This window comes from Podarcis gaigeae, assembly GCF_964106915.1.
Source record: "Podarcis gaigeae genome assembly, chromosome: 15".
NCBI lineage: Eukaryota > Metazoa > Chordata > Lepidosauria > Squamata > Lacertidae > Podarcis > Podarcis gaigeae.
Window position 1 is genome coordinate 43968455 of NC_139692.1, and position 26669 is coordinate 43995123.

Below are 26669 nucleotides of genomic sequence, written 5' to 3' on the forward strand. Positions count from 1 at the left end.
AGATAGAAGTGTTAACAGCAAAGTCTTGGCTTGTTTTCAGTAGATACTGGCTGTCTGAGAAAGGTGTAGAACGAAGGGAGATACGACGACAGCTGTACAGGGAGAGAACGTCAACCCTCGCCTTGACAATGAACAAAGCAAATTCAAGTTTCCAAATTCATTACCAATGCCATCAGAGTTTCAATCAGCTTGGCAAATGAAGCCCTTTTTTAAAGAAGGCAAGCTTTTTCTCCCTCCCCCCCCCCAAAAAAAACATTTTCCTAGATGTGTTCTTCCCTCCTTTTTTTTTAACAGCTGCCTTCTCCATTCTGTTACTAAATTTCCACCCTTAAAATTAAAATAAGGCCCCCCTCAAATCCCAATGGGGGTTTGACCAGTTTCCAGCCCAGGCTGGTGTGTTGCTGCCTAGTGCTTTTCCTCTGATGCTCTGATTGGCCTTGTAAGATGTCAGGGGGGGTCCTCTTATTTGTGGGTGCCATGTTCCTGCCTCCTCCCCAAACTCCCCCTCAGCCCCCTTAAACCTTCCCATTTTTTTGAGGGGGTTTTCTCTTCACAAGGTTCTCGACATTCTTTAATAATTAGAATTTAGTCTCTTCCCTCCTCGGTTTTATATGTGTGTAAAGACGTGGGGGGGGGGGGGAGTTGAGCCATGAGGGATGGAGCCCCAGTGTGGGGAGCCTTCAGTCCTCCAGGTGTTGCTGAACTCCCATCAGCTCCAGACAGCGTGGCCAGGGATGTTGGGAGTTGTAGTTCGGCAGCGCTCAGAGGGCCCATTGCTCCTGATGGCAGCACATGGAAGGGATGTTTTTAATACACGGACTGGTCTTTTGTCGACCGGGCGCCTTCCAGATGTGCTGCGCTACAATTGGTGTGGCTTAACAAGAGCATTGTTGGCCCGCCAACTCCCATCCTCCCTGTCCATCAGCTGGGCTTTCTGGGGGCTGATGGGAGTTGTAGTCCAGCAGATCCAAAGGTTCTCTGCAGCAGCCATGCCGTAATCCAAATAACAGGCAAAATGTGTGCAAGTGTGACTCGCCGGTTCTTCCTCCGAATACAGCCCATCATCTTTAATGGGGGGCACGAGAGTCAAGGTTTTAGTGTGGCCCCCAAGGTGGAACCGCAACCCTATTCTTAGCTGCAGAGGAGAGAATTCATGTGCTATCTCCCTGCTTACAAGATGGCTTTGTGTGATGTGCCTGGAGGGGGGAGAAGGTGTTCAAACCCCCCCCCCCCATTTTCTCTAAATCCCCTTCTCTCTGGTTGTCAGAATTTGGGGGAAAGGGGTGGGGATAGGACAGGATGTGGCCTTGCTGGAAGAGAGTGGATTTATCTATTGGACATTACCCTGGCGAGCAAATTCCTCGACGCCGTGGGGCGCCGGTGTTGTGTTTGCATCGCAGTCGGATGCTCCTACGGAGATGATAAAAATGTACAAAGGAAGCTGTCGAGATGCTATTCCCTTGGCTAACCTGTAGAATCTTTCAAAAAAATAAACAGAAGTTGAGACTACTTGCACCGACAAGTTTCTAGCTTCCAGCCAGAGTTCTCCAGCTCTCGTTTGTGGCTCCATTGATCTGCTTTGCCTACAGCCAGCTCTCCATCCCCCAATATGTGCAAGTCTATGGGAGACAAAAGATGTTGGTGGGGAGAACCCCAGACCTCTCTGTGCTGCATTGCTTGAACCTAGGAATTTGGTCGTTCAGAGGCAGTCGGGTCGGGAAATTGCAAGGGCGAAAGGCTGGGCGCTTCACAGATGCTGGTGGGTGCATGGCAGCTGAGCAGCAATCAGGATGGGGCTGAATGGGCCACTTTCTAAACCAGGTGTGTTTGTGTGTGTACTCTGTATCTGCCACGTGTGTGGCCAGGAAAGACGGGAACTGGTCCATCAGCATCTAGGAGCAGACCACAGGCTCATCACCTCTGCAGCAGGGAATTTGCTTCTAGAGGAGAGAGGGGCAGTGGCGGGAGTCCCAGAAGGAGAGTTTGTGTGCTTACTGCAAAATCGAGCCATCCCTGGTCTCTTGTGACACTGCAGACCTCTCATTTCCAAAGAGCAAAGGTCTTGGTGGCTTTTTCAGGCAGTGGCAAATATATCTATTCCTGTTGAGCACCATACTTTGTACCTGGGTAGATTGTTCTCTTAACTCCGCTTCTCTTATCGGCCTTGATGGGTTTTTGACATCCACATCATTTTTTTTGGGGGGGTGGGGGGACGGGACTCCACATTACATATAAACTTTTGCAGATTTCCTGTCCTTCCAAGCACTGGCTGCCCTTTCCCGTTCAAGTGCTGGGAAGATAGTCCAGCCTGCTTAACACTCTTTTTTAAAATTATAAAATAGTTACCATAAAAACAAACTTTGTAGGTGTTGCAAATACCAAGGATGGGGGTGGGTGGGTTGTGTTTTTTTTGGGGGGGGGGAGCTGCTGGAATAATTCCCCAGCCTGGTACCCTTTAGATATTTTGGACTACAACTCCCATCAGCTGCTGGAGCTGATGGGAGTTGTAGTCCAAAATGTCAGGAAGGCGCAAGGCTCATTAAAAGCTTTTTTTGATTTTTTATTTGCTAAAGGGTTTTCTTTTTGGCATATGAAGACGTTTCTCATCAGGCTGAGAGCCGCTGAACCTGCGAATCCAAATCTCTGCCAAAAATACAATAAGAGGGGTGTCTGTTAAGGCTTGCTTAAATTTGAAGGCTTCCAGGCCCCCGGGACACTGCTTTTGCACCAAGGGCTACCAAAGATGCTGAACTTTAAAAACAAAACAAAATGGCTCTCAAAATGCATTTAATGGCCACCACCGCTTTTGCCTGGGACCCTTGGAAATGGCTAGCTTATTGCAAGGGTATCAAAGGAACTTGGAAGTTCCCTAGCTCCTATTGACAAGGCTGCATTTCCCAGGGTTCCCATGGAGCTGTCAGTTTAGCACAGTTTTTGATTCTCCTGTGTCCTTAAGCAATGCCACCTTTGCAACCCTGGGCGCCCCCACATTTATGACGACTGCTCTGGTGTGTGAAGCCATCTTTGAAAAGTGTAGAATATTTCCAGTTTTCAGTGGGGAGGGGGGAGCGGTGATGGGAGGAAGCCCCATAGCCAAATGCAATGAACCAGTCTAGCCTTGAATGGAGATGCAGACACATCCTATTGTTGTCACTCTTGGTTTCTTTCCTGTTGCCAAGCCACATTCTAAAAGTATTATTGGTGGGGGTGGGGGGGGGGCAGAGGAGTAGCACTGAAAATACCTTTTGCAATTCATTCACCAGTATTGCTTCAGATCACCTTCCCATGCATGGTTGCTTGGATTAAGATAATTTGTTATTTTTCTTGCATCGTGACAAGCAATGTGTAGTTACTCGGCTCTCTTCTAGCAGAGCTCCAGATCTGGACGGGGGTTGTTTCTGGGGCATCAATCTTGTCACTGATACGGGGAATCTTTGTCAATCCAGGATGCTGGTGGGACTTCCGTCCTCCCTGACCATGGCCATGCTGGCTTCTGAGGCTGGTAGGACATGCTGCTGACCACTAACATGCTAGGTGGAGATTGGTTGGTTGGTTGGTTGGTTGGTTGGTTGAACCAACTGCATTTTAGTTCCAGAGCCTCTTGAGATGTCTTTTCTGGACTCCCCCAAATTCCTGAAGCTTCTGGGCTGGCTTCAGAGTCCAGGCTGGTGGAGCCCAAACCTTTTCCAGAGCTGGCAAGATTTCCACAGCCTCTTCATGGTCAAAGTATTTTTTTTTAAAAAAAAAGAATAATGGGGAGGAATGTTGGGTGTGATCTCCGCACCCTCCAGGTTTCTGACCCTCACCCTTAAATACACAAATTGGGTTTGTGTGTGTGTCACTCCATTGATCTGTTTGTTCTTTGCCTGCCTGCTCATTCTTTTTAGTTCTTTAGTTCTGCTGTACTTTTTAGTTCTTTCTGTTGGCTATTTGGGGTTTAGTAGCGCTGCAGAGAGCTTGCTGAGGAGACCATGCATAACAAGGAACTCAAAAATAACTTTAACAAGGTTTTAATAACAAAACAAAAACTCCTTTTACACTAAAGATAACAATAACAAACATGACCCAACCACCACCCAGGGTGAAGGGAGAGTTAGGCGCTGCTCCTTATATACTATGTCCAAATGCTGACACAGCTTAATTAACACGACCTAGCAGCACCTGCGGGGACGCAGGTGGCGCTGTGGGTTAAAGCCTCAGCGCCTAGGACTTGCCGATCGAAAGGTCAGCGGTTCGAATCCCTGCGGCGGGGTGCGCTCCCGCTGCTCGGTCCCAGCACCTGCCAACCTAGCAGTTCGAAAGCACCTCCGGGTGCAAGTAGATAAATAGGTACCGCTTACCAGCGGGAAGGTAAACGGCGTTTCCGTGTGCGGCTCTGGCTCGCCAGATGCAGCTTTGTCACGCTGGCCACGTGACCCGGAAGTGTCTCCGGACAGCGCTGGCCCCTGGCCTCTTGAGTGAGATGGGCGCACAACCCCAGAGTCTGGCAAGACTGGCCCGTACGGGCAGGGGTACCTTTACCTTTACCTAGCAGCACCTGCAAGACTGGGTCTCGTTATTTGCCCCGGCCCTTAAAGACATACACAACTTGTGAAACAATAATGAACCTTCACATTTTACCATTCAACACTTTCATTGGCACCCCCACTTCATGCCAGTAGTCCTCAAGCTTTGTAGGGGCATCTGATGCCCCTTTGCAGAGTCTCCAGAGTATGTTTCTTTGCCACTGGGATTTGTTTGCCCACAGATTTACATCCAAGAAAGTGGCTTTCTTAACCGACGTGAGTTACCTCCCTCCCTCTTGTATTTTGGGGCAAGAAACATGGCATCCTGTATAATGAGAAAACAAGTTTTGGAATCCAGGAGGTGTAGGTTTACATCTCTCTTTGCTTGCTGCAGAGTGGTGTGCATCTAAATTAAACATCTAATACAGTTTCTGAGCCCATCTTTCCATGCAGGCTCTTAATTCAGTTGGTCAGGTGGCTGCTTTTCAGGGTGGGAACTAGAGAAAAGGAGGAAAATGCACTTTGCATTTGAAATGAAACCTGGAGAGACGCTAATTGCATCCTTGACATCATGATCTGCGGAATTAAACACCAACCCCTCCACGGCATAATTTTGGTTTTCTCTTTCCTGCCTCCCCCACCCTATATATGGATTCCCAGGTGCATGGCGGGTGGGGAGTACTTTTTGCTTGGGTCCTCCTTGCAGGCTTTCCACCGGCATCTAGTTGGCCACTGTGAGAACAGGTTGCTGGACCAGCAGGCACTAACTAATGGATGCATACAGAGTGGAACACCTTTGCATGCATTGATTATTATTATTCCAATGGCTTTTGCACATTTGGTTGTCGCCAAAGCTCCATTTGGTGAGTGCCGGAGAGGTTGCACTCTTAAAAGCGGGCAAAATAAAATGGCACAATTTCTGTGAAATTTCCTTCCCCACCAGCTGATCTGCTGCACATCTCTGCTAGTTCCACGGGACTCTCTAGTGAAGCATGTCTTAAGGATTGCAAGTTCAGGGTGCCTCTGGGAAGCAGGTCTTTCTGTGTTGTGTGTTGGAGTGCTAAAGGGGGCGTTTTCTTGTATTCTGAGGAATCAATTCCTGGTGGCCTCTCTCCCTGCTCCCCAGTTCTGTGTGATTTCTAAATCCTGATGTTGGGATAGCTCCCCAACTTTAGTCACAGCTACTGTGTTCTGCCTCTTGTCTGCTGAGGTGCCTGCCCCCCAAAAAAACTTCCTTCCTGTCTTTCAAGGCCCATTTAAATGTACAGCTCCAAATTTTATCTTTTAAGTTTTGTCCTTGACTCCTGTTGGTGAGCTGCCTTAAGTCCCTCTGCCCTTCCTGGAGAGGGAGGGGAAACGCAAACCATTTTGGAATCTGCAAACGCTCATAGTTCAGTGTCTTAATCTTTTATAAAAAAAATTCCTTCCAGTAGCACCTTAGAGACCAACTAAGTTTGTTATTGGTATGAGCTTTCGTGCGCGTGGATCTGAAGAAGTGTGCATGCACACGAAAGCTCATACCAATAACAAACTTAGTTGGTCTCTAAGGTGCTACTGGAAGGGAAAAAAAATATTTCATTTTGACTACGGCAGACCAACGTGGCTACCTACCTGTAACTTAATCTTTTACAATATGTGATGGGGGGGGAGGGTGTTTGAATTTTGGGAAGCCTGACACCACCTTGGCCCTCAATATTTTGCACGGATCTCTTGCCCTTTTGACCGCAACCTATTCTGCAAAGTGCTGAGAAAATGGCAGTGCTGGGGACTGCCTTTCTGAAGAGTCTGTCTGCATCTTCTGCAGTGACCTCTCAGTCTCCTTCCTGTGTCATCTCCCCCACCCCACCCCACCCCACCCCACCCCAGAAACAGGGTCTTTGAAAACTTGGTTCCAACACTTGCCTGGTTTGCTTGACTCGGGGGGTGGGGTGGGTGACTTGCCGCTTCATTTCTTTCCCATTGAACCACAAACCTTATTAATATAAATCTTGAGATGTCACAGCCCTGGCACGCAATGACTGCACTCTCACCTTTCCTGCTTGGCCATTTTGCAGTAGAGCAAGACCTTGTGGGGGGTGGGGGGGGGCTTTATTTTTGCTTCTGTCCCAGAACATGAGACCACTTGACCTGAAAAATACCACCAAGTCCTTTGCAAAGAACTGGGTCAAAAAGCGAGGCAGACTGGCCTAGATTGTATGTGTGAGATACTCCCTGTTCTTCAAGAGGAAAAAATCCACCTGCTTAGAGCTCTCTTATTCCATAACGCCGAGACTGGAGAGACATTTCTGGCCAAAAGGCCAGAGCATTTTGCCGTTTCCCCTCCCCTTCTCTCCAAATGTTTCACGGTGGATAGGAATGGGCTGTGCGCCCAGCTGTAAAAAGGGCACTACTTCTCAGACTGGAGGAACTGGTGGGCTTTGTTGGGTTTTGTTGAGGAGGTTTGCAGTGGGGGTGACAGACCCAGAACCAGCCAAATTTCACCAGTCCATCAATCCGTCTCCATGCTGTTGCTCAGGCTAGGTCAGTTTTGTCACTTAACGGAAGCAAAATCTCAGCTTCTCCCTCCCTCCCTTTTTAAAAAAATGCTATTCCACAACAGTTCTTAAAACTTCCCCTCCCACTAAAAAGAATCTATTTTATATTTTAATGAAGAAAACTAAAAATGGAGAGAGATGGTTGTAGAACAAAATAAATTAAGAGATGCTACATGATGTAAAATGTTCAATAAAAAAAAAAATCAAGTTTCCATGTGTCTGTTGTTTTTCAGTTATGATTTTCCAACCAGTCCCGTTCTTGGTGATAATTTCACTAGAGGTAATTATACCATTCGGGTGGTGATGTTGGAGGTAATAAGATAGAATTTCTGTTTCCAGGAGAATGGCTGGCCAATGGTGCTGTGGCGAACTTTGCAAACAAAGCAGTATCTCATTGGGGGTGGGGAAAAACATTTTGCCTCCTAGCTCTGCTTCCTGCCTCCTCCTCCCTTCCACCCCATAGTCTCCAGATGTTGTTGGACTCCCTCCCACCTTCCCATGTAGCCATGCCAGTCCCAACATCTGGAGCTGTGTAGGTTCTTCACACCTGGCTTAAGCGGCTCCTACTACTGTCTGAGCCCCACCTAAAGGTGACTTTGTGTAGCCCCTCTGCAGTTGGCAAAATCTACGCTCAAGAGACCCTCGGGAGTATTGTCTGAAATAAGCTGCACATCTGTATAGAATGCTAGAGTGGATGCCGGATTCAGCTTCACAAGACTCCCACCTTCCATGTGTGTGTTTTTAAAACTGCTCAAGTTTCTAGCCCTCGATACTGTAATTGAAAATATGTGCTGGTGGGTGGGTGGAGCCTATTGTCCCTAGCCAGAGAGGGAGGTGCTTCTATTTTAAGGTTTCCAAAACATGATTTGACCGCAGCTTTCAATCATGTAAAATGTAAATCATACAAAATCACTCCTGCTTTGAGCACAAGCCTGGCTTTATTTTTAAGCATGCAGGGAACACTAGGCTGCCGTCTTTCTGCCTGCCTACAGCGCCCTGTGCATCTTGCGCAAACACATTGACACCAGAGCATGTACAAAGTGCTTCCTGCTTCACACACACACATTTCCTTCCCAGGTGTTTCCTTCCTCTTTGTGGCAGCAAGGAAGATGCTGGAGAGAAGGATTCCCCCAGCCCAAGAGGACCAAGAGCAAAAAAGAGAGAGAGGTTTAAGCACCTGTGTGGGGAACTGGGGGGAGGTGGGGTGAAAAACGAAGTCCTCCCTTCTGCGCTGGCAACTTGCAGCCCTGACGCTCTGTTCCAGGGTGTGCATGTGTGCGTGCGCACTTGCCTTCAGGCCTACTGCTGGATGCGCCGGACTGACTGGATCTGGAAGGTCTGGGCGTGAGAGCCCCACTCCCGCCAGTGCTTGTAGTCTCCGCCATGGTGGTCGGACTCGAGGATGTACTGGTAGCCGCGGTAGCCGGGGTACTGGTAGCAAACCCACCTGCAGAGGAGGAGTTGCAGAGATACAAAAGCTGAGTTGCCCAGTTGGGGCCATGAAGAGCTGTCCAGGGAGCACAGCTAACCCTCCACATCCTTCAACTGTAGAGTTGGAAGGGATTCCACCCCCCCCCCCAGGTCATCCTAAATGGCCTCGGTCCAGTATACCTGGAGGAGCGTCTCCACCTCCATCGTTCTGCCCAGACACTGAGGTCCAGCGCCGAGGGCCGTCTGGAGGTTCCCTTCCTGCGAGAAGCCAAGTTACAGGGAACCAGGCAGAGGGCCTTCTCGGTAGTGGCACCCGCCCTGTGGAACACCCTCCCATCAGATGTCAAGGAGATAAACAACTACCAGACTTTTAGAAGACATCTGAAGGCAGCCCTCTTTAGGGAAGCTTTTAATGTTTGATGCATTACTGTATTTTAATATTGTGTTGGAAGCCGCCCAGGGTGTCTGGGGAAACCCAGCCAGATGGACGGGGTATAAATAATAAATAATAATAATAATTATCCAGTCTAACCCCTTGAAATGCAGGAATCAGCAACCAGGTGTGTGTGTGTGTGACCCAGTTGCAAATCCCTGGTAGGTGCAGAAAGTGCTGCTTGTTTCTAGGGCGGTTTGGTTAGGCCAGGGGTTGTCAACCTGGTCCCAACTGCCCACTAGTGGGCGTTTCAGGATTCTCGGAGGGCGGTAGGGGGTTCTATGGCACAAGCAGAACCCCCCTTCCATTGGGCACTGGTGGGCGGTAAGGAAATTTTACCCTCAAGAAAGATGCATTAGTGGGCGGTAGGTATAAAAAGGCTGACTACCCCAAGTCAGGCCATCTTGGCACACTTGGGGCAGAGGTGCCCGCTCTCCCCAAGATTAAGGGGGTCACGTTGCACGCGCATGACGTCACACTCGTCTCCTGGCAGTGTGCAGGACAGTGCTGCCTTCCGTGATGCTGCGTCCTCAACATTGAGGGGGCCAGGTCCCCTTCAAACAAATATCGGGGGGGGGGGTGAAGACACCTTGGCCCCCTGGAGTTGGCATGCCCGCACGGCACCCTTCCCTGGCCTCACATCTTGGCTCAGAAGCTGTCTCCTGCCATCGCCCCCACTTACGCGCCACAGTGGATCTTCATGGAGCCCACTTCGCTGTTGCTCCAGCCCATGGCCTGCAGGGAAGGGTAGTCATCATGGACCTCCCACGGCTGCCCCATGAAGTTCTCCTTTTCATAAAGGGTGATCTTGGACTCTTTGTGGCTCTGTGGGGGTGGAGGAAAGAGCAAAGCAGCCCTCTTTTCAGTGAAAACACCTGTCCAACATTCAGGATGCCAACTTCGCGCTGCCACCATAAAGGTAGGGATGTTCCCATGACTTCACAGCCCCTCCAGCACACAGAGCTCAAGGGGCCTGAAATGCGGGACAATAATATTAGGGTAAGATGCCATCTGTGCATGACACTATGTGCCAGGCAGGGGCTACCTGTGGCTTCAGCTGCCCAGGCCCTCTATTGTTCTCTCCCAGTTTTGGACACATTGGGACTGAGCCCTCTTAGCCTGTCTGCCTAAAAGCTGTTGATACCCTTCTTCTGCAGCAGTTTTAATTTAAATTGAAAAGCCATGATGTTGTAATTCCTAACCATGGGGGGGGGGTCCAAAGAGGGCTGGCCTTAAGCCTTTTCACCCCTACAGCAAGAAGTAAAAACAACTCCAGTTTTACCCTTTTGAAGAATTTCAGCAGCTTGCATATCGCTTAAGTATTTTTTTACAATATTCAGCAGTTTATAAATGATGAGGATAATGAATCTTATTTGTACGCTGCCCATCTAAACTAAATTAACAAACTTAACTCACACCTCCCCACACACCCCAATCTCTGGACTGGAGATGGTATTATTATTATTAGGCAATTACATTTTTAAAAAACCTCCCAAGCATCTTATTTATGCTAAAGAAGAACTCTGTGAAGCTTGAAAGTTTGCATGCAGCTCAAAAAGGAGTTCTGTGAAACCCGAACGCTTGCCTCCTGAACCGGGAAAGCTGGTTCTTTCTCCAGAGGTCTTGTTTTAACAGGCCTGCGATTGTGGTCCTTGCATAATGCTGCGCGGCAAAGGCGAAGGGACTCACTGCGGAGGAGATAGGGCGGAAGGACATCAGCCGCTCCACGTGGTAGGCATTGCTGCCGCTCCAGGCCTCCCAGCGGGGATACTCTCCGCGCTCCAGGACAAACTGCTGCCCACAGAAGTTGGTATGCTCATAGCCAAACCAGCTGCGGAGAGGAAGGAGGAGACGTTCAGCAAGAAACCACATCACCACACCTTCCCCAGATGAAAAGAGGGGCATGTCTCACTCCCCACTCTCCTCGACCCCCAAATTTTGGTCCCCCCACCAAGAGCGAGTGCCACCCCCACGACACCAACGGGGCACAGCGCACAGGCCCTCCACTGTCCTGAGAAGACCTCTTAGTCCTGACGTTATTTTATTCATTGGTAGATTTGCAAGAAGAAAAACACACAGTCATAAATACATTTTAGAAAGGGGCAATATTTGATGTGGATACACAAAGCATTTTTTAAATTAACAAAACCAAGGCTCCTTGTACTGCACCCTTCTTGCTGCCCAGGGTGGTCCTGCCCTCTGCTGACCCCTCAGAGCCAGCATGTGGTACGGGGCTGGGCCTCGTTGGTGGTAGCCTCTTCTTCTCCTTGCCTGCTCTCCAGCAGCTGCTGCGAGCTGCCCAAGGGAGGAGGCAGCCAGGGAGAGGCCCGGAAGAGGCAACAGGATGCTTCCTCACACAGGCAGCACTGCCACCACCCAGGGCAAGCGTGGGCACATCGTACTCCCCCAGCTCAGTACTGGCAGTGCTGGAGGGGAAAAGGAGACATTCTGGGGTCAAATCAGAAGCTGGGATGGCTTTGTACTTCCGGGACTGTCCCTGGGAAATCAGGACACTCAGAGGGGATGCATCACATGCCCTCGTTTTATCCCACTGGCGGAGAGGGCGGTCTGCCCCACAGCAGGACGGCTGAGCGACGGGCCCTCGAAGAAGTGATCATCCAGTTCTCGTTATTCAGCCTAAATATAGCTTTGTGGGTAGCCCCGGACTGGTCTGATTCTGGGGCTGGGTTCTTGACCTGCCTCAGTCAGCTATGCATGAGCCTCTTGTGTAAAGGGAGGTTTCTCAATACTTTCCTTTGGCCTGGGAATCCCCAACTTGGTCACCTCAGGGGACCTCCCTGGCAACAGCCGGGATATTTTAACTGTCCTTTTTAAGACGGCAGCTTTTCACTGCTTCGTGCGCGCGTGTGTGTTTCTGTCATAGGATCCCTTTTAGATGCCGTTTTTAATTTCATGCCCTTCCTGACAACCTTTTTATTAAGCATCCACCCTGCAGGGACATTATTTTCATTATATTTTTAATTGAAATTGCAATCAGCAGCACACAAGAGGATGGCAGGGAAGACAAGAGCAAAAGAGAGGTGCACCTGGAGTTTTCTTTGAGAACGCTGATTCGTTAAGAGTGCACAAAGCATGGACCCTGCGGGCTGGAGAAAAGGGCAACCCCATGTTTTCAGAAGGACTTTAGACAGCCTATATTGCAGCAGTACGGACAAGGTGACTTGTGATGGAACAACAGTCCAACAGCCTATCTTTTATTAGCCTCAATACGGCCCAAGGGATGTGCTTTCAGGAGCTGCTTGTGCCAGGGCCAGCCCAAGACATCTGGTCACTTGAGGCAAACCAGAAAATGGTGCTTCCCCCCCTCCAGGGAAGAAGCAATGGGTGAAAATCTACATTGGGAACAAGGTAGGGAATCACATCAACCATAGCTGATGGCAGCTGTGGGAATCAAAGGCCCTGAGGGCAGCCCCCACCATTCTCTCCCCATGGGTGGGGGGAGACAAGCAGCACCTCCTATTCCCCCAGAGGCCACTGCAGAGCTAGCATTTGGGGAGGGGGCTGCCAAGGAGGCAGTCGATCTAGATTCCAAGGAGCGTGCAGCAGCCATTGCTGTCACTACAGCAGCAGCAGCAGCAGCAGCAGCAGCAGCAGCAGCAGCAGCAGCAGTGGGCAATGCATTCCTTGGAGGCTGGATCTGCTCCTCTATGAACCCCTCCACCTTAGGCAGTCGCTTCCCCTTGCCTCATGGGTGGGCTGGCCCTGGCTTACATCGTTTCAAGCAAGTTATGCATTCTTGGACTCCTTCAAGCAAGTTATGCATTCTGGCATAATATCACATTTTATTTTATTTTTTAAATTATAAAATGTATAATGAGATTAACAAAACATTCTAACAATAGAAAGAGAGAGAGAGAGAGAGAGAGAGAGAGAGAAAGAAAGAAAGAAAGAAAGAAAGAAAGAAAGAAAGAAAGAAAGAAAGAAAGAAGGGTCAGGTGAGATGAAAGATATAAATAAACACATAAAGGAAACTTGCACAAAAGAGGCAACACCACAGTGCTCCAGGAAATTCCAGGGAAATCAGATGCTACGTTGGCTATTTAATAGACATTTATTCTGATTTGCTTGCAGGGAAGCCAAAGCAAGCGTCCGTCCCACGCTTTCCAGTGCATTTCCTCATCACTTTCTTTATTTCAAAAAAGAGAAGGGGGGGGAAATCCATTTTTATAGGGGGGCGAGCCAGTTTCCTGCACAGGGCCTCATAATCAAACAAGATGAATTTTTAACAGGGAGAAATGTAAAGTATTGCACTTGGGCAAATAAAATGAGAGGCACAAATACAAGATGGGTGACACCTGGCTTGAGAGCAGTACATGTGAAAAAGATCTAGGAGTCTTGGTTGACCACAAACTTGACATGAGCCAACAGTGTGACGTGACAGCTAAAAAAGCCAATGCAATTCTGGGCTGCATCAATAGGAGTATAGCATCTAGATCAAGGGAAGTAATCGTGCCACTGTATTCTGCTCTGGTCAGACCTCACCTGGAGTACTGTGTCCAGTTCTGGGCACCACAGTTCAAGAAGGACACTGACAAACTGGAACGTGTCCAGAGGAGGGCAACCAAAATGGTCAAAGGTCTGGAAACGGTGCCTTATGAGGAACGGCTAAGGGAGCTGGGCATGTGTAGCCTGGAGAAGAGGAGGTTAAGGGGTGATATGATAGCCATGTTCAAATATATCAAAGGATGTCACATAGAGGAGGGAGAAAGGTTGTTTTCTGCTGCTCCAGAGAAGCGGACACGGAGCAATGGATCCAAACTACAAGAAAGAAGTTTCCACCTAAACATTAGGAAGAACTTCCTGACAGTAAGAGCTGTTCGATAGTGGAATTTGCTGCCAAGGAGTGTGGTGGAGTCTCCTTCTTTGGAGGTCTTTAAGCAGAGGCTTGACAACCGTATGTCAGGAGTGCTCTGATGGTGTTTCCTGCTTGGCAGGGGGTTGGACTCAATGGCCCTTGTGGTCTCTTCCAACTCTATGATTCTATGATTCTATTCTATAATCAGCTCTAATTACATGACCCCCAATTTGCCAGCAGGTGGCTGGATCCACAACAGCCTGGAAGCACCCTTTTGTGTTTGTTTAAGATGCCTTGGAAGCTTAAATCAAAAGGTGGCATATAAATGGGACGAGGATAGGGATGTCCAATGAACTTCACCCTTGCTGTACGTGGCTCAGGGAACCACCTTTGTCAAATCAAACCAAGGCAATGTTTCCTGCAGGCTGCGGGCTCTGGAGGAGGGCCTTTGTGGGTTCAGGTGGGCTGGGCAGTTTTGGAACATGTGACTGAGAACAGGAGGACACTTGCTATGGGGGCCCGTGTGACCGCAGGAGGGCAGAGGGCTCTGCTTGAAGGCTTCCCAATTGGACCTCTGGCTGGCCCCTGTGAGAACAGGATCCTGGACTCAGATGAGCCATTGGCCTGATCCGGCAGACTCTTTCTTCTCATCTTCTTAACCTGACTTCTTGCTTTCGGAAGCCCCGCTACCCCCTGTACTCACGCGCCACTTTCCACCTTGAGCGAGCGCACGTTGTCGAAGCTGCACTCCACAATGTTGGGGCAGGAGGTGGCGAACTCCATCCGTTTGCCCTGGAAGTTCTCCTGATCGTAGGCAGTGATCTGCAAGAGAGCGACAGCGTCAGGCGGGGCAGGGCGAGGGTTCCCACTTTCCAAAGAGGGAAATTTTAAGGACCTGCTTTTGCTGCCCTTGAAAGACACCCTGTTCCAGCATCTCTCTGCCTCATAGGAGGGCCAGCTTAAATATCTCTCTTCCACACTCTCTCTCTGCTCTGGTTGAAAATGACCCCTAGGCCAGGAATGGGGAGTCTCAGGCCTGGGGATCAAATGCGGTCCTCCAGGCCTTTCTGGATGGCCCTCAGAACTTTCCCCGGGCCACGCCTCTTCCCTCGCCACACCCCTCCCTCCAGGCCACACCCCTCCCTCAGTGTTTTTGCCTGGCTAGAAATCACTCTTGCTTGATGGGATTGCTGCCTGTTGCTGGAACCATTGGGACCAGATATGCCCACAAGGAGCAGGAGGCCAGGAGGGCACCAGGCTGCCCCTTTGCCAAGGCCCCCTCAAACTTAAAGCCAATCCTGGGCATGAAAGCATAATCCACAGAATTGTAGAGCTGGAAGGGTCACCTATTCCAACCCCCTGCAATAAATCTGCTGGTCTTTGCATTGCCACAGGAGTCTTTGTGGCTCTCCGCCCGCGTTTTAACCACCGGGACGTACCTTCCACGTGCCCACCTGGGCCAGTTGGGGGTTTATCTGTGCCATCTTGGCTGCGTGGCTGAGTTCTAAGGGAAAGAAAAACAGGGGAAAGCATCAAATTCGTCTCAAAATCTGCATAGGTGCCCATTTTGACAGCAAGGTCCTTTCAGGTTCGTCCTTGCTGCAGACACAAGTGCTTCCAGGAGAGGGCAGTGTCTGGCAGATGCGGGGCCCCAAACCCACAACATAGATTTCTAAACCCCAAAAGCAAATTTAGGAGGCTCCCACCTCACTTGCAATTTTGTCCGGTTTGTGACTGGATGACTTTTCCTGCCTCTCCCCTCAGTTTGTGTTCCAAAATGGGACAGTGGTGCAAATAGGCATGGACTCATCTGTTAGTTTCGGATTCTAATTTCTGCATCAGCATTTATTTATTTTTAAGTTCTTGTGAAATCCATCAGAGTTTTAGTGCCAATTTCCCCAAATATATGCATTCTTGCATGCAGTTTTGCCTGACAGGCACTTTTTTTTGCAAGTGATTTCCCCTATCATTTTAATACGTTGATTTCATTAACATATTCATTTTTAAATGCACATTTTCCCTGTTGGAGAACAGCATCACAAAATTCAGGGATGTGCAAATCTCAAAGAATGGCTGCGTTTCGATTTTCATATTTTTTCCACAAAGTTAAGAAGTGGGTCAGTTCACCCACAAAAATGCACAAAGTAGGGCAGTGGAGGTGCAAATTATTATTATTAGCTACCTCTGTCCTCAGTTGAGAGCCAGCATGGTGTAGTGATTCGAGTGTCAGACTCGGAGCTGGGAGAACAGGATTCAAATCCCCACTCAGCCACAAAGCTCCATGGGTGGAACTTTGGGCCAGTCCACCGCCTCTCAACCTAACCTACCTCACAGGGTTGTTGTGAGGATAAAATGGGGTGGGGGAGAACCACATACACCACCTTGAGCTCTGAGGAGGAGAGGTGAGATAGCAATGCAATGCAAATAGGTTGTCCAAGACCTGCCATTTTCCTCCAGTTTGATTATTTGGGGGGGGGGGGGTTTCAATTTAAGAGACAGCCTGTTGGATTTCTTTCCGGACAGGAGTCTCGGTCTTGATGAATAAAGTCCAGACGGGGGAGATAATTTGGAGGAGGGGGGTTTTCTCTGGAGTGACTCACCTCGCTCGCTGAATGGTGACAGTTCCTCCATGGGCCGCCCTGCTGCCTGGACCGTCCCTGTTTGTTTATATAGGGCCAGCATCCCGATAGGCACCGGGCAAGCTTTGAGCTGCAGTCAGCATGATGCATTCTCTGCCACTGAGCCTCCCTTGATCCCCAGAGATTTCAACGGCTCGCTTCCACCGTCCAAGTTGCATTCTTGGCTGAGGGTGCATTCAATCGCCCATCACCCACCCAGGGCGGGGGCCGCCTGCAGGAATGCCTGGCTAGTGTCTGGGGGAAATGAGAAGAGGCAGTTTTTAGAACAGCACCCATCTATGGAACTCCCTCCCACAGGAAGGAGTGATGGCCAACCTAGATGGCTTTAGAAGAAGATTGGACAAAGTCATAGAGCAGACGGCTACTGATGGCTACTAGCCACGAAACCTATGCTCTGACTCCATGGCTGGAGGCAGTGATGCTTCTGAATACCAGCTGCTGGAAACCCCAGGAAGGGAGAGGGCTTTTGTGCTCGGATCCTGCTTCCAGGCTTCCCTTTAGAGCACCTGGTTGGCCCCTGTGAGAAAAGGATACCGGACTAGATGGGCAGTTGTTCTGCTCCAGAAGGTTCGTAGAATGGGAATATCAGGGAGCGGGATTGCGTACCTAATGCCACATTCTGCCTTTTCTGAATTATGCCAGTTGTACCCAGACCCCTCTAGGCTGTTCTGCTCTCTCATGTCCCCCTTTAGCTTCAACGCAATTTGGCCACTAACAAGGGGCACTAGCTAAAGGAGACAGCTAGGGATCTTATACAGCAAGCCCACAAATTACATGGGGGTTATGTTTTGGGGGTCGTGTCTAAAGCCAAAATCACTTATAGTCAAAACCCATTGGCTTCAACGGCGGGTGGGAATGCCGAAGTCATTTTTCCTGGAACCCCACCGTGTTTTAAAAACTTTTTTTTTTATAGATTTTTTTAGATTCCGACAAGCCTTGCAGAATCCTGCTCCTCCTGGCGACTCATTAGATGACCTTGTTGAGGACTGGAATAACCGGCTCTTGGCAGCCATTGATGAGATCGCGCCTAAGCGCCCTCTGCGACCCCGTCGAAACCGGGCCCCTTGGTTTACTGAGGAGCTCCGGAAAATGAAGCGGGATCTCAGACGGCTAGAGTGAGTATGGCGACGGACTCGTGACAGAGCCTCAAGAACATCTTATAGGACACTTATGAAAGCCTATGAGATGGCAATGAAAGCTGCTAAGAAATCTTACTTTGCAGCTTCCATTGCATCCGCTAGCTCTCACCCGGCACAACTTTTTAAAATAATTAGGTCAATAACGTCCTTAGGAGGACAACAAAATTTAAGCACAAATTCGACCCACAGCTGTGAGGCATTCGCGATTTTTTTTGCGGAGAAAATCCAGTTGCTCCGCCGTGACCTCCCTGCCAATTTAGATACAGTGACTGAACTGGAGGCCCCTCAACTGACTTCAGGTCCGGTGTTGGACCATTTCGATCGGATACTCCCTACTGATGTGGATAGATTCCTCCAAGTTGGTAGGCCCACCACCTGCCTCCTTGATCCGTGCCCGTCTTGGCTGATTAGGGAGTGTCCAGATGTTGCGCGGACCCCCCTGGTTGAAATTATCAATTTGTCCCTTGACACGGGGACATTCCCAGGGGAACTGAAGGAAGCAGTGGTGTGTCCACTCTTAAAAAAAACTTCATTAGATCCCTTAGACCTATCCAATTACCGCCCAGTTTCAAATCTTCCATACCTGGGTAAGGTAATTGAGAGAGCGGTTGCTGAACAGCTTGGTAGGTTTCTGGAGGAAACATCGGCATTAGATCCATTTCAGTCCGGTTTCCGTCCTGGTTTTGGGACGGAGACGGCTCTGGTTGCCCTAACAGATGATCTCCGTAGACAACTGGATCGAGGCGGGTCAGGACTGCTGATCCTTTTAGATTTGTCAGCAGCCTTTGACATGGTTGATCATGATCTTCTGGACCACCGCCTCGCAGACGTGGGGATACAGGGCATAGCCCGTAACTGGTTGTGCTCTTTTATCTCTGGTCGGGGACAGAGGGTGGCACTGGGGAGGGAAATGTCGTCGCGCCACTCCTTGGTGTGTGGAGTGCCGCAGGGCGCAATTCTCTCCCCAATGCTTTTTAACATCTTTATGCGCCCCCTTGCCCAGATTATCCGGAGCTTTGGGCTGGGCTGTCACCAATATGCTGATGACACTCAGCTCTATCTGCTGATGGATGGCCACACTGACTCGGCCCCGAACACACTGACCAGATGTTTGGAAGCTGTGGCTGGATGGTTTCGTGGGAGCCGATTGAAACTAAATCCTTCAAAGACAGAGGTCCTATGGCTAGGTCGGGATGGCATGGGGATGAGGGACCAACTCTCTTCTCTTGCGGGGGCCCAATTAGTGCCATTGCCTTCCGTTAAGAGTTTGGGTGTAATCCTTGACGCCTCCCTTTCCATGGAGGCGCAAGTTACAGCAACAGCCAAGGCGACATTTTTCCACCTTCGCCGCATCAAGCAGTTGGTCCCTTACCTTTCCCGCCCCGACCTGGCCACAGTGATCCATGCGACGGTCATCTCCAGGCTTGACTACTGTAATTCGCTCTATGCGGGGCTGCCCTTGAAGCTGTCCCAGAAACTCCAGCGGGTACAGAATGCTGCAGCGAGGCTCCTCACGGGGTCTCTGCCATGGGAGCATATTCACCCAGTGCTTTTCAAGCTGCACTGGCTCCCGGTGGAGTACAGGGTCAGATTTAAGGTGCTGCTTTTGACCTTTAAAGCCCTTCACGGCCTAGGACCCTCGTACCTATGGGACCGCCTCTCCTGGTATGCCCCACGGAGAGCCTCAAGGTCCATAAATAACAACACCCTAGTGGTCCCAGGCCCTAAGGAAATTAGATTGGCTTCAACCAGAGCCAGGGCCTTTTCAACTCTGGCTCCGGCCTGGTGGAATGCTCTGCCTCATGAGACCAGGGCCCTGCAGGATCTGATTTCTTTCCGCAGGGCCTGTAAGACAGAGTTGTTCCGCCTGGCCTTTGGCTTGGAGCCAATTTGATTCCCTCCCTCTCTTTTCCCCCCCTTTCTTTTCCTTCTCCTCCTGCGATGAGGCTACATTTTAATATCTTAATGTTCCATTATTTTAATGTTGTATTTTATTTTTGTTTTTAAGTTGTAATCATTCATCTTGTTTTTATTATTGCTTGTAAGCCGCTCTGAGCCCGGCCTTGGCTGGGGAGGGCGGGGTATAAATAAAAAATTACTATTATTATTATTATTATTATTATTATTATTATTATTATTATTATTGCCATACCTGTAAAGCATGAATGCACACAAGTTAAATGCGCATAAGTTGAGGGCTTACTGTAATAACCACATCCCAGGGCGAGAGCTGCAATAGCATTGGGCTAGGGTCTGAAAAAGGAGCAAATAGTTTTGAGTTTTGGAGCTTGTTGGCATGAAGCAAGATATGCTGTTGCTTTTGAGCAGCAACGGGGAACCTGCAGATCAGGAGAGAAATGTGGCCCTTGGGACTCTTCCCAGGCCACACCCGCTCTCTCCAGGCCACACCCTTCATCAGTCCTCACTCGCCCCCTCCTTGAGTGCATCAATGAGTCACTGAGCTCTGGTAATGCCTCCTGCTTGTCTGGATAGAGGGCAGAGAGGGGTGCTTGGGCGCAGGTGCAGAAGCTAGCCTACTGTATAAAGGTAAGATTTGCATTCATTGCTCTGGCACCGCCCACCAATGGTATGTGGCCCCTTGGAAGGGAAATGTGGCCCTTGGGCTGAAAAAGTTCCTCCACTCCTGCTGCTTTTGAGGGAGTAATGGTTCTTTAGGACAAACATGGCTTATCACTATTCTGTCATCCCCCCAGATATTGTGAAAGACACACAAGATTCTGTGTTTCTCTCTCCCAGACTAGGGCTGTGGAACTCCCTTCCGCCCAGAAACCTTGAAACAGTTAAGTCTGGCCAATCTCCCAAGATGCTGGGGAGAGGGGTCACTTATTTTCTAGGGGCAGCATGCTGGCTTCTCTCTGCCCCTCTGGGAAGCAGGCAGGTGGGCCTAGCGCCCGGCCCGTGGCTTCCGCTCAGAGGGATTGTCAGTGGCGGCCCACAAGCTGCCACCTCAGCACTCTGCCTGGCGTCTGAGCGAGCGCTTTTGTTTTTTGGCAAATGAGCAATAGAGAATTGAACAAAAGGCGCCCTGCCTCTCCCCAGCTCCTTGGCCTGGACCCAGCAGCAGGCTTAATGGAGGGACTCTGGAGCTGCAGTTTGAGATGAGCCTGTCTAAGGGAGGGTGAAGGGGATGAAGCATCGTAGACAGTGTTGGCAGCCATTGTGGAAGCATCGGGTGCTCCTCCTGATAACCAACTCTGAATTTCATTGCCAACCTTCCACTCAAAATGGTTTAAAAAAGAAAGAGCAAAATAAAATTTTCACTTGAGAAAAAGAGCAATAATTCAATACACAGTTAAAACAACAACAACAGACTAAAAACCAAATTAACTCATATCAATGGTCACCTGGTAAAACCACCAAATCCCAGGATTTGATTCCTCCCATGATGCCCATTGCTGATTACTTGTGGCCCCTGACAGATTGCTTACTGTCAAGGGAATGTGGCCTTGGCAGAAGAAAAAGGGTTGTCTACTCCTGCGTTAGACTACAGCACCTAAGAGGCAATATACTATGAACACCTTTAGGCACCTGCTCAGAGCAGTGCAATAAAGGAACACCCCAAAGAGCAAAATCAGCCAAGAGTCTTGTAGTACCCGAAAGACTAACAGTTTTACTGCTCATGGGCTAGCATCTACAATGTCAGATCAACCAACAGGAATCTGAAAGACTCTTTAAAAGAAGCATCGATTTTGGTGGAGAAAGTTGAACTTTGGAAAAGAGAACCTAAATGTTCTGCCCACTGGATGTTCAAAGGAATAGCAGCCCAGTCCTAACCACGTTTACTCAGAGCTAACTCTACTGAATAAGCGCAGCAGGTAAGCAGGGTTAGACTTGCAGCCTTATGTAACCTAAGCATGAGACTCAGCAGAATGTGAGCACTCTTCATTCATCCCATGCTGGTCTCCCAAAACAAAGGTGGATTTGCCTTTTGAAGCAGAGTCCACTAGAGGGCAGAAAAGTTGTTCAAATAATCATTTTTAAAAGGAGAAAAGAAATCTCCCTATTATTTTAATTGAACTTGGCATCCAATAAAGAAAACAGGTCAATACGCTTTGCTATGTGGAGCAAACGTCGAAAAGTGGTCTGTGTACTTACAATTGTTTTCTGTTTGCGTGGAAAGAGAGGAGTCTATTTATTGCATTATCTGTCATGAAAATCTGTTACCTGTTAACCAAAAGAAAGAAGTGTGTCAGGAAAGCATAAGTGGTCCAGCATGCAGAAGTAAAAGTTTTGCTTTTCAGAGTTTTGCTTTTTTCACTATTGAAGTGAGTGCCTTGTCAGGAGTCTGGGCACGCCACCATCACCGCCGGCCCTGATCCAAATCCCTGCATTGGGAACAGTCAGAAAGCCTTATCAAATGAAGTGCAGATGGGGTCTCCCTTAACAAAATGGCATGATGAGGAACGTCTGCTAGAGATTAAAAGGTTTTGTTCCTAACTAATGCAGAATACTCTGCTATCAAGTCCCTATCACAATATATATTTCTTTTTAAAATGGCCTCAGATACAACAGAACCCTTGTAAATAGGATGCATAATGGTTGGCAGCTCTGTTTCATCAATACAGACAAGTCTGCAAAAACAACAACAGCAATGCCCTGATAACTGAGAGTGAAACACCAGTTCATAACTTCTCTCTCAAAACAAATGTATACCTGGCCAGTTATTGTTTTGTACATTGATAGACCTGTTATAGCAACTCAGTCTAAAGCTGACAGTAGAGCAGGGTGCAAGAGGGGGCTGCAACAAAATGTTGCAGCGCATCATCTTTTAGCGGGAGGACTGCTCCTGGCCAGGGTCCCAGCCAGCTGTTTCCCCCAAGGTGGGCATCCTACCCTCTCTCCCCACTCCCCATTTCTGTTTTCTCCCCTGAAATGATACTCAAAGTTTGTTAAGGGTGTTGGGAACTACAGTTCCCATGATTCTTTGTGGGAAGGTGTGTGCTTTAAATGCCTGGTGCATACCTGTTGCAGCCTCATTTCTGTGAGCACAGAAGCACAGAGTTCACCCAAAACTCCCCCAAATAAAACAGCTGCTAGAAATACAATGCAAAAAGAATTGGGGGACTAGAATGGGGGGAAAAGAGGCAGGGCTGTCCTTTTGACCAAAGAAACACGAGTAGATTGTTTGAATAGATTAATCTGTGCAAGTGTTCGTGGGGATATAATTTGCGTGTGCCCAATGAAGTGTGCCTAGGATTGCAGTTTTAGTTGATTAAAGAGATGCCCCTAATGAATTGAGCAACAGGCTTCACAAAATGTTGATTAGTTTTTAATTATAGTGCTGAAAAATCCATGGGTGGCAGGCACCCTGTTAGGAAAAAGCATTCCTCCTCCACCCTCGTCCAGGAGGGAATATTTCTTCTGAGATGGCGCCTGCTGTTAACATTCATTCTTATTGTGCCATCCACATCGCTGGCACTTTACAAAGACAGGGCAAGTCTCTGCCTCAAGGAACTTACAATCTAGGGATGGGGAGACTCTGGACCTTATCTAAACGCATGCAGATATAACCGATGCATGAAACCTTGTGCAATAGATGGATTAATATCACTTTAAACACTTGTTGTCTCTAGATGTGTTTGTGTGTGTGTGTGAGAGAGAGAGAGAGAGACAGCAGCCATTTTGTGATGGCGCCCACAACACTTATTATATAAAGATAAAAGAACTGGCACCTCTTTGGTTTTTTTTTTTAATCAAAAGGGGTATTGATTACCAACAATTGAGAGTCATGCTTACTGGGAAGTAAGCCTCATTCGGTATCCTCACTGCCTGCCTTTTCCTCTCAGGGAAGCTAATAATAATAATAATAATAATAATAATAATAATAATAATAATAGGTAACAAAAATGTTGCCTGAGGGAAAAGTCCTTCAGGGTGCCAAATGGGCTTGCTTTTGCGAGGGTAATAACAACCATGTAATTAATAATGCTAACAACTCAGAAGTAAGTCCCACTAATTAATAATAACTCAAAAGTTAAGTCCCTGCCCTCCTTGACCCTGACTAGCTTTCCCCTCAGAGAAGCTCAGTGCCAGTCAGGGCACCCAAAGGGGGCGGACTCCTGAGTAAGCTGTCCCACTTACTTGCGAGTAAGCCCCATTAGATGCCCTGAATTTCCCCCTCTAGAGAACTGTTGGGAACGTTATCATGGCCACCATTAAGAGCTTCTCTGAGGGGAAAGTCAGTCAGACGCAAAAGGGGCTTGCTAATAGGAATAATCCCCTGACTGACGCGGCCTACTCGGAAGCAAGCCCCTTGAGAGAGACCGCCTGCCTTCCCCCTCAGAAAGAGCATTTCCTTTACTGTTTCCCCCCGAGGTTGTGCCTTCTTCTCACCATTAACGCCCCTAGCGCTTGCATGAAAGCGAAGGGACCCCTTCATTTCAGTGGGGAGGGAGGGAGGTCTACTCTGAGTAGGACTTGGCGGGCCAGCAGCACCCATTATTCCCTCTGGATGTGCGCGTGAGGGAAGCGGGGCGGCCCTGCTCTGAGTTCGCCACGAAGCCGCTGAAAGAGACCCCGCGGCGGAGGCCCGTGCCTTTCAAGGCGGGCGGTCTACTCTGAGTAGGGCCTCCACCCCCACCTGCCTCTTCCCCGCCTCGCCCCTCCGAGCTGGAGGGAGAAGGCCGGCCTCTTCCCGCTCCTCCTCCTCCTCCTCAGCGCCCGCCCCGTTCTCCTCCTCCGCCGCCGCCCTCCTGCTCCTCCTGCTGGCGGGCTGGGCTCGCTCGATGCCGGCCCGGGAGCGGCCGCAGGAGGCGGAGGCAGCGAGCAGCCGGGGCCGAAAGAGAGGCCGGGCCGGGCCTCGCCATCCAGCCGCGCTGCCCGGTGAGCGAGGGAGGCGAGGGGCCGGGCGGGGAGCCCCGGAGGATGGAGGCAGAGGGGGACGCCGCCATCGCTGTGGGAGAGGGGCGGACGGCGGCGAGGAGGAGGAGAAGCGCCGCCGCCGCCTCCTCGGTGTGGATGTTACGGGTTGGGAGAAGGCGTGTGGCACCGTGCAAGCGGCGCTCGTGAGAAGGGAGCGACGCGTGCAGCAGAGGGATAACGCTTGTTCCCTTCCGGGTTGCATCCGGCTGACTTTCCCTCAGGGGAGGCTTTCCCTCTTGGGTTGGGATGAATGGGCCTGTGTCAGTCGAGGCGCCCCTTGATTCCCACGGGTCGCCATCCCGGAGGAGACCCATTGAGATCCATGGGCCTGCGCTTCGTCAGGGTGCTCCTTCAACGGGGTTCTCCTCCGAGGAGATCCACCGGGATTAATGGGCCCCGGGTTGGTCGTGGTCCCCGTAGTAACTTCAGCCGGCTCAGCGGAGTCTCCTCAGAGGCACTCAATGGGCCTAAGTTGGTCCAACTGTGCCTTCATTTCAGCAAGGAATAAGGTTGGGTGCAGCCCATACACACGAGTTTGTGTGTGTTCTTTTATACCCATAAACAGGCACGCAAATGTAGGTCTCCTTGAATTTTGGAATTCCTGAATTTAGGAGAGGAGTGTGTCTAGGGTTTAAAGATGCTTGGGAATGTGCTGGGGGTGGGGGTTGTTGCTGTTTTTGCAGATTTGTGTATGTGTGTCACTCTGCCTACAGGTGTGATTGCATGTCCACACAGGTGGGAGGAGGCAGTTTGTGGGTTTAAAGGTGCTTTTGTGTAAAGGGTGTGCGTGTTCACACACAGCACATACTGATGCCACCTGTGGCAAAAGATGTGCCTCTCTAATAGCTTCCTCCCGAGTCCAGCTCCCCCCCCCCCCCATAAAGTAGCCTAGGTATGTTGGGTGCATAGTCCTCTCTGCCTGTGAGAAGCAGGTCTTGGGGAATGTGTGCATGAATGGTATAACACAGGTAGCGGAAGTCACTGTCCTTGTGTTTCTTTCCCTCATTTGCATGTGTGCACATGTTCTTTATATGCACATTCATCTGGGCATGAGCAGGAGGCAGGTCCTAGATGTGTTTGTGCGAAAGGATGCATGGAGGGTGTGTGTGTGTATGAGAGTGAGGTTTGTTTATGGTCTAGTCTCTCTCAAATATGCATTCTCTGTGTACCTGTCAAAATATGTACCTTTCTTGTATGCACACGAACATGGGATTCCTCCCTCCAGCTTTGAACTGACCTAGGTGAGTTGCAATGTGCAGTTCTTTGTGGGAAAAGCACCTCCTGGGTTTAAATGTGGTGTGTGTGTGTGTGTGTGTGTGTGTGTGTGATGATTTTGGGGTGACCAAACCTTGTGCTCTTCGAATAGCCCAGATCCTCCAGTGTTGTGTTAAAGTGATAGTCTTTGTCTCTCTCACACAGCAAGGAGGTGTCAAAAATCTCTCTTGCCTCCATCCTTTGGCTTTGTCCCTATTTCCAGGCTTTTGAATTGGCCTAGGTTGTGTTGTGAGCATGTCCTGAGAAGGTAGGTGTGTGTGCATGAGAATGTTATATGGAGAGGAATATCTAATGCTTTTTCTGTCCACGGTAAACATTCATTTGGGTGTGATTTGGAAGGCAAGCCATGGGTTTTAAAGTGTATTGATGTGTGAGATACAGACAGGGAAGGGCTTGGCTGTCTTGCTCGCGTGCACAGAATTGTAAATTGTGCGTGTTAAATGTGTCAGCTTGGACATTTAATACACACCTCTTTACCCTGGGTTTTGACACCTAGGATATATATATTTTAGGACCCACTTTTTTCTTTTGATCCTAATCTGTTTTAATACTGTATTTTTAAATTGCTGTAACCTGTCCTAGGACTGCGTAGTGAAGGCTGCGGAAGAAATCTAATTAATAATAAAAAACTGATATGAGGAGGGAAACGGTGTTTGTGCATGGACACCATACCTTGAGAGTTCAGGGTGTGTGCATGTCGGTCACACCCACAGGGTTTTGGTGGTGCTTTTGTGTGTGGCTACAGTGTACCACTTCTCCCCAATCTGATGTGTGACACATTCCAGGTTTGCAAAGGTTGGATATCTGTGGTTGGGTGTGCATAGCTGTTTTTTTTTTAGGTAGTGGGTATGGTGGTGGCTGGAGAATTATTGTGTGCACACGTATGTAAAGAATGAGGGTTGTTTCCTCCACCCCCATACCCCGTATCCAGGGTTGGCTGCCATTAACTCTTTGCTAGGATTGCAGTTTTTGTTTCTTAAAACAGCTGTATGCTAAGCATCCATTCAGCAAGTGA

At 49.3% G+C, this 26669-nt stretch overlaps 2 protein-coding genes across 31 annotated transcripts in view; one reads left to right on the plus strand and one right to left on the minus strand.

Annotated features, from left to right (window-relative positions):
* Positions 1-7958: 7958 nt before the first annotated feature.
* CRYBA1 (crystallin beta A1) lies at positions 7959-25597 on the minus strand. 11 transcript variants are annotated; one of them, XM_083715293.1, is made up of 8 exons: positions 21683-23630; positions 19713-19750; positions 16320-16592; positions 15159-15223; positions 14423-14541; positions 10593-10734; positions 9586-9728; positions 7959-8486 (listed from the first exon to the last, which is right to left on the minus strand). In XM_083715293.1, the coding sequence occupies exons 3-8, from the start codon at positions 16399-16401 to the stop codon at positions 8339-8341; spliced, it is 699 nt and encodes a 232-aa protein (XP_083571419.1). In that variant the 5' UTR covers positions 16402-16592; positions 19713-19750; positions 21683-23630; the 3' UTR covers positions 7959-8338. The 11 variants fall into 11 exon arrangements, with proteins under 11 accessions (XP_083571419.1, XP_083571420.1, XP_083571418.1 ...); XM_083715294.1 differs by having other exon boundaries at positions 19701-19750; XM_083715292.1 differs by lacking the exons at positions 16320-16592; positions 21683-23630 and adding an exon at positions 24935-25597.
* Positions 24194-26669, plus strand: part of MYO18A (myosin XVIIIA) — a 143690-nt gene continuing 141214 nt past the window's right edge. For 10 of the 20 annotated variants that reach the window (XM_083714951.1, XM_083714972.1, XM_083714977.1 and 7 more), the window contains exon 1: positions 24197-24340. The gene's annotated coding sequence lies outside the window, so the exon portion shown is untranslated. Of the gene's footprint in view, positions 24341-26669 lie in introns of all 20 variants that reach the window. The other 10 variants (XM_083714954.1, XM_083714966.1, XM_083714957.1 and 7 more) reach the window with 4 other exon arrangements.

Excerpts from the sequence above, each read along its gene's own strand:
- CRYBA1 (XM_083715295.1), bottom strand. The coding sequence starts at position 16,401 with ATGCTGGCCCTATATAAACAAACAGGGACGGTCCAGGCAGCAGGGCGG. Across the intron at positions 15,224-16,319 it reads GTCACCATTCAGCGAGCGAG|AACTCAGCCACGCAGCCAAG; the intron begins GTGAGTCACTCC and ends TCTTTCCCTTAG. Across the intron at positions 10,735-14,422 it reads CTCAAGGTGGAAAGTGGCGC|CTGGTTTGGCTATGAGCATA; the intron begins GTGAGTACAGGG and ends TCCTCTCCGCAG.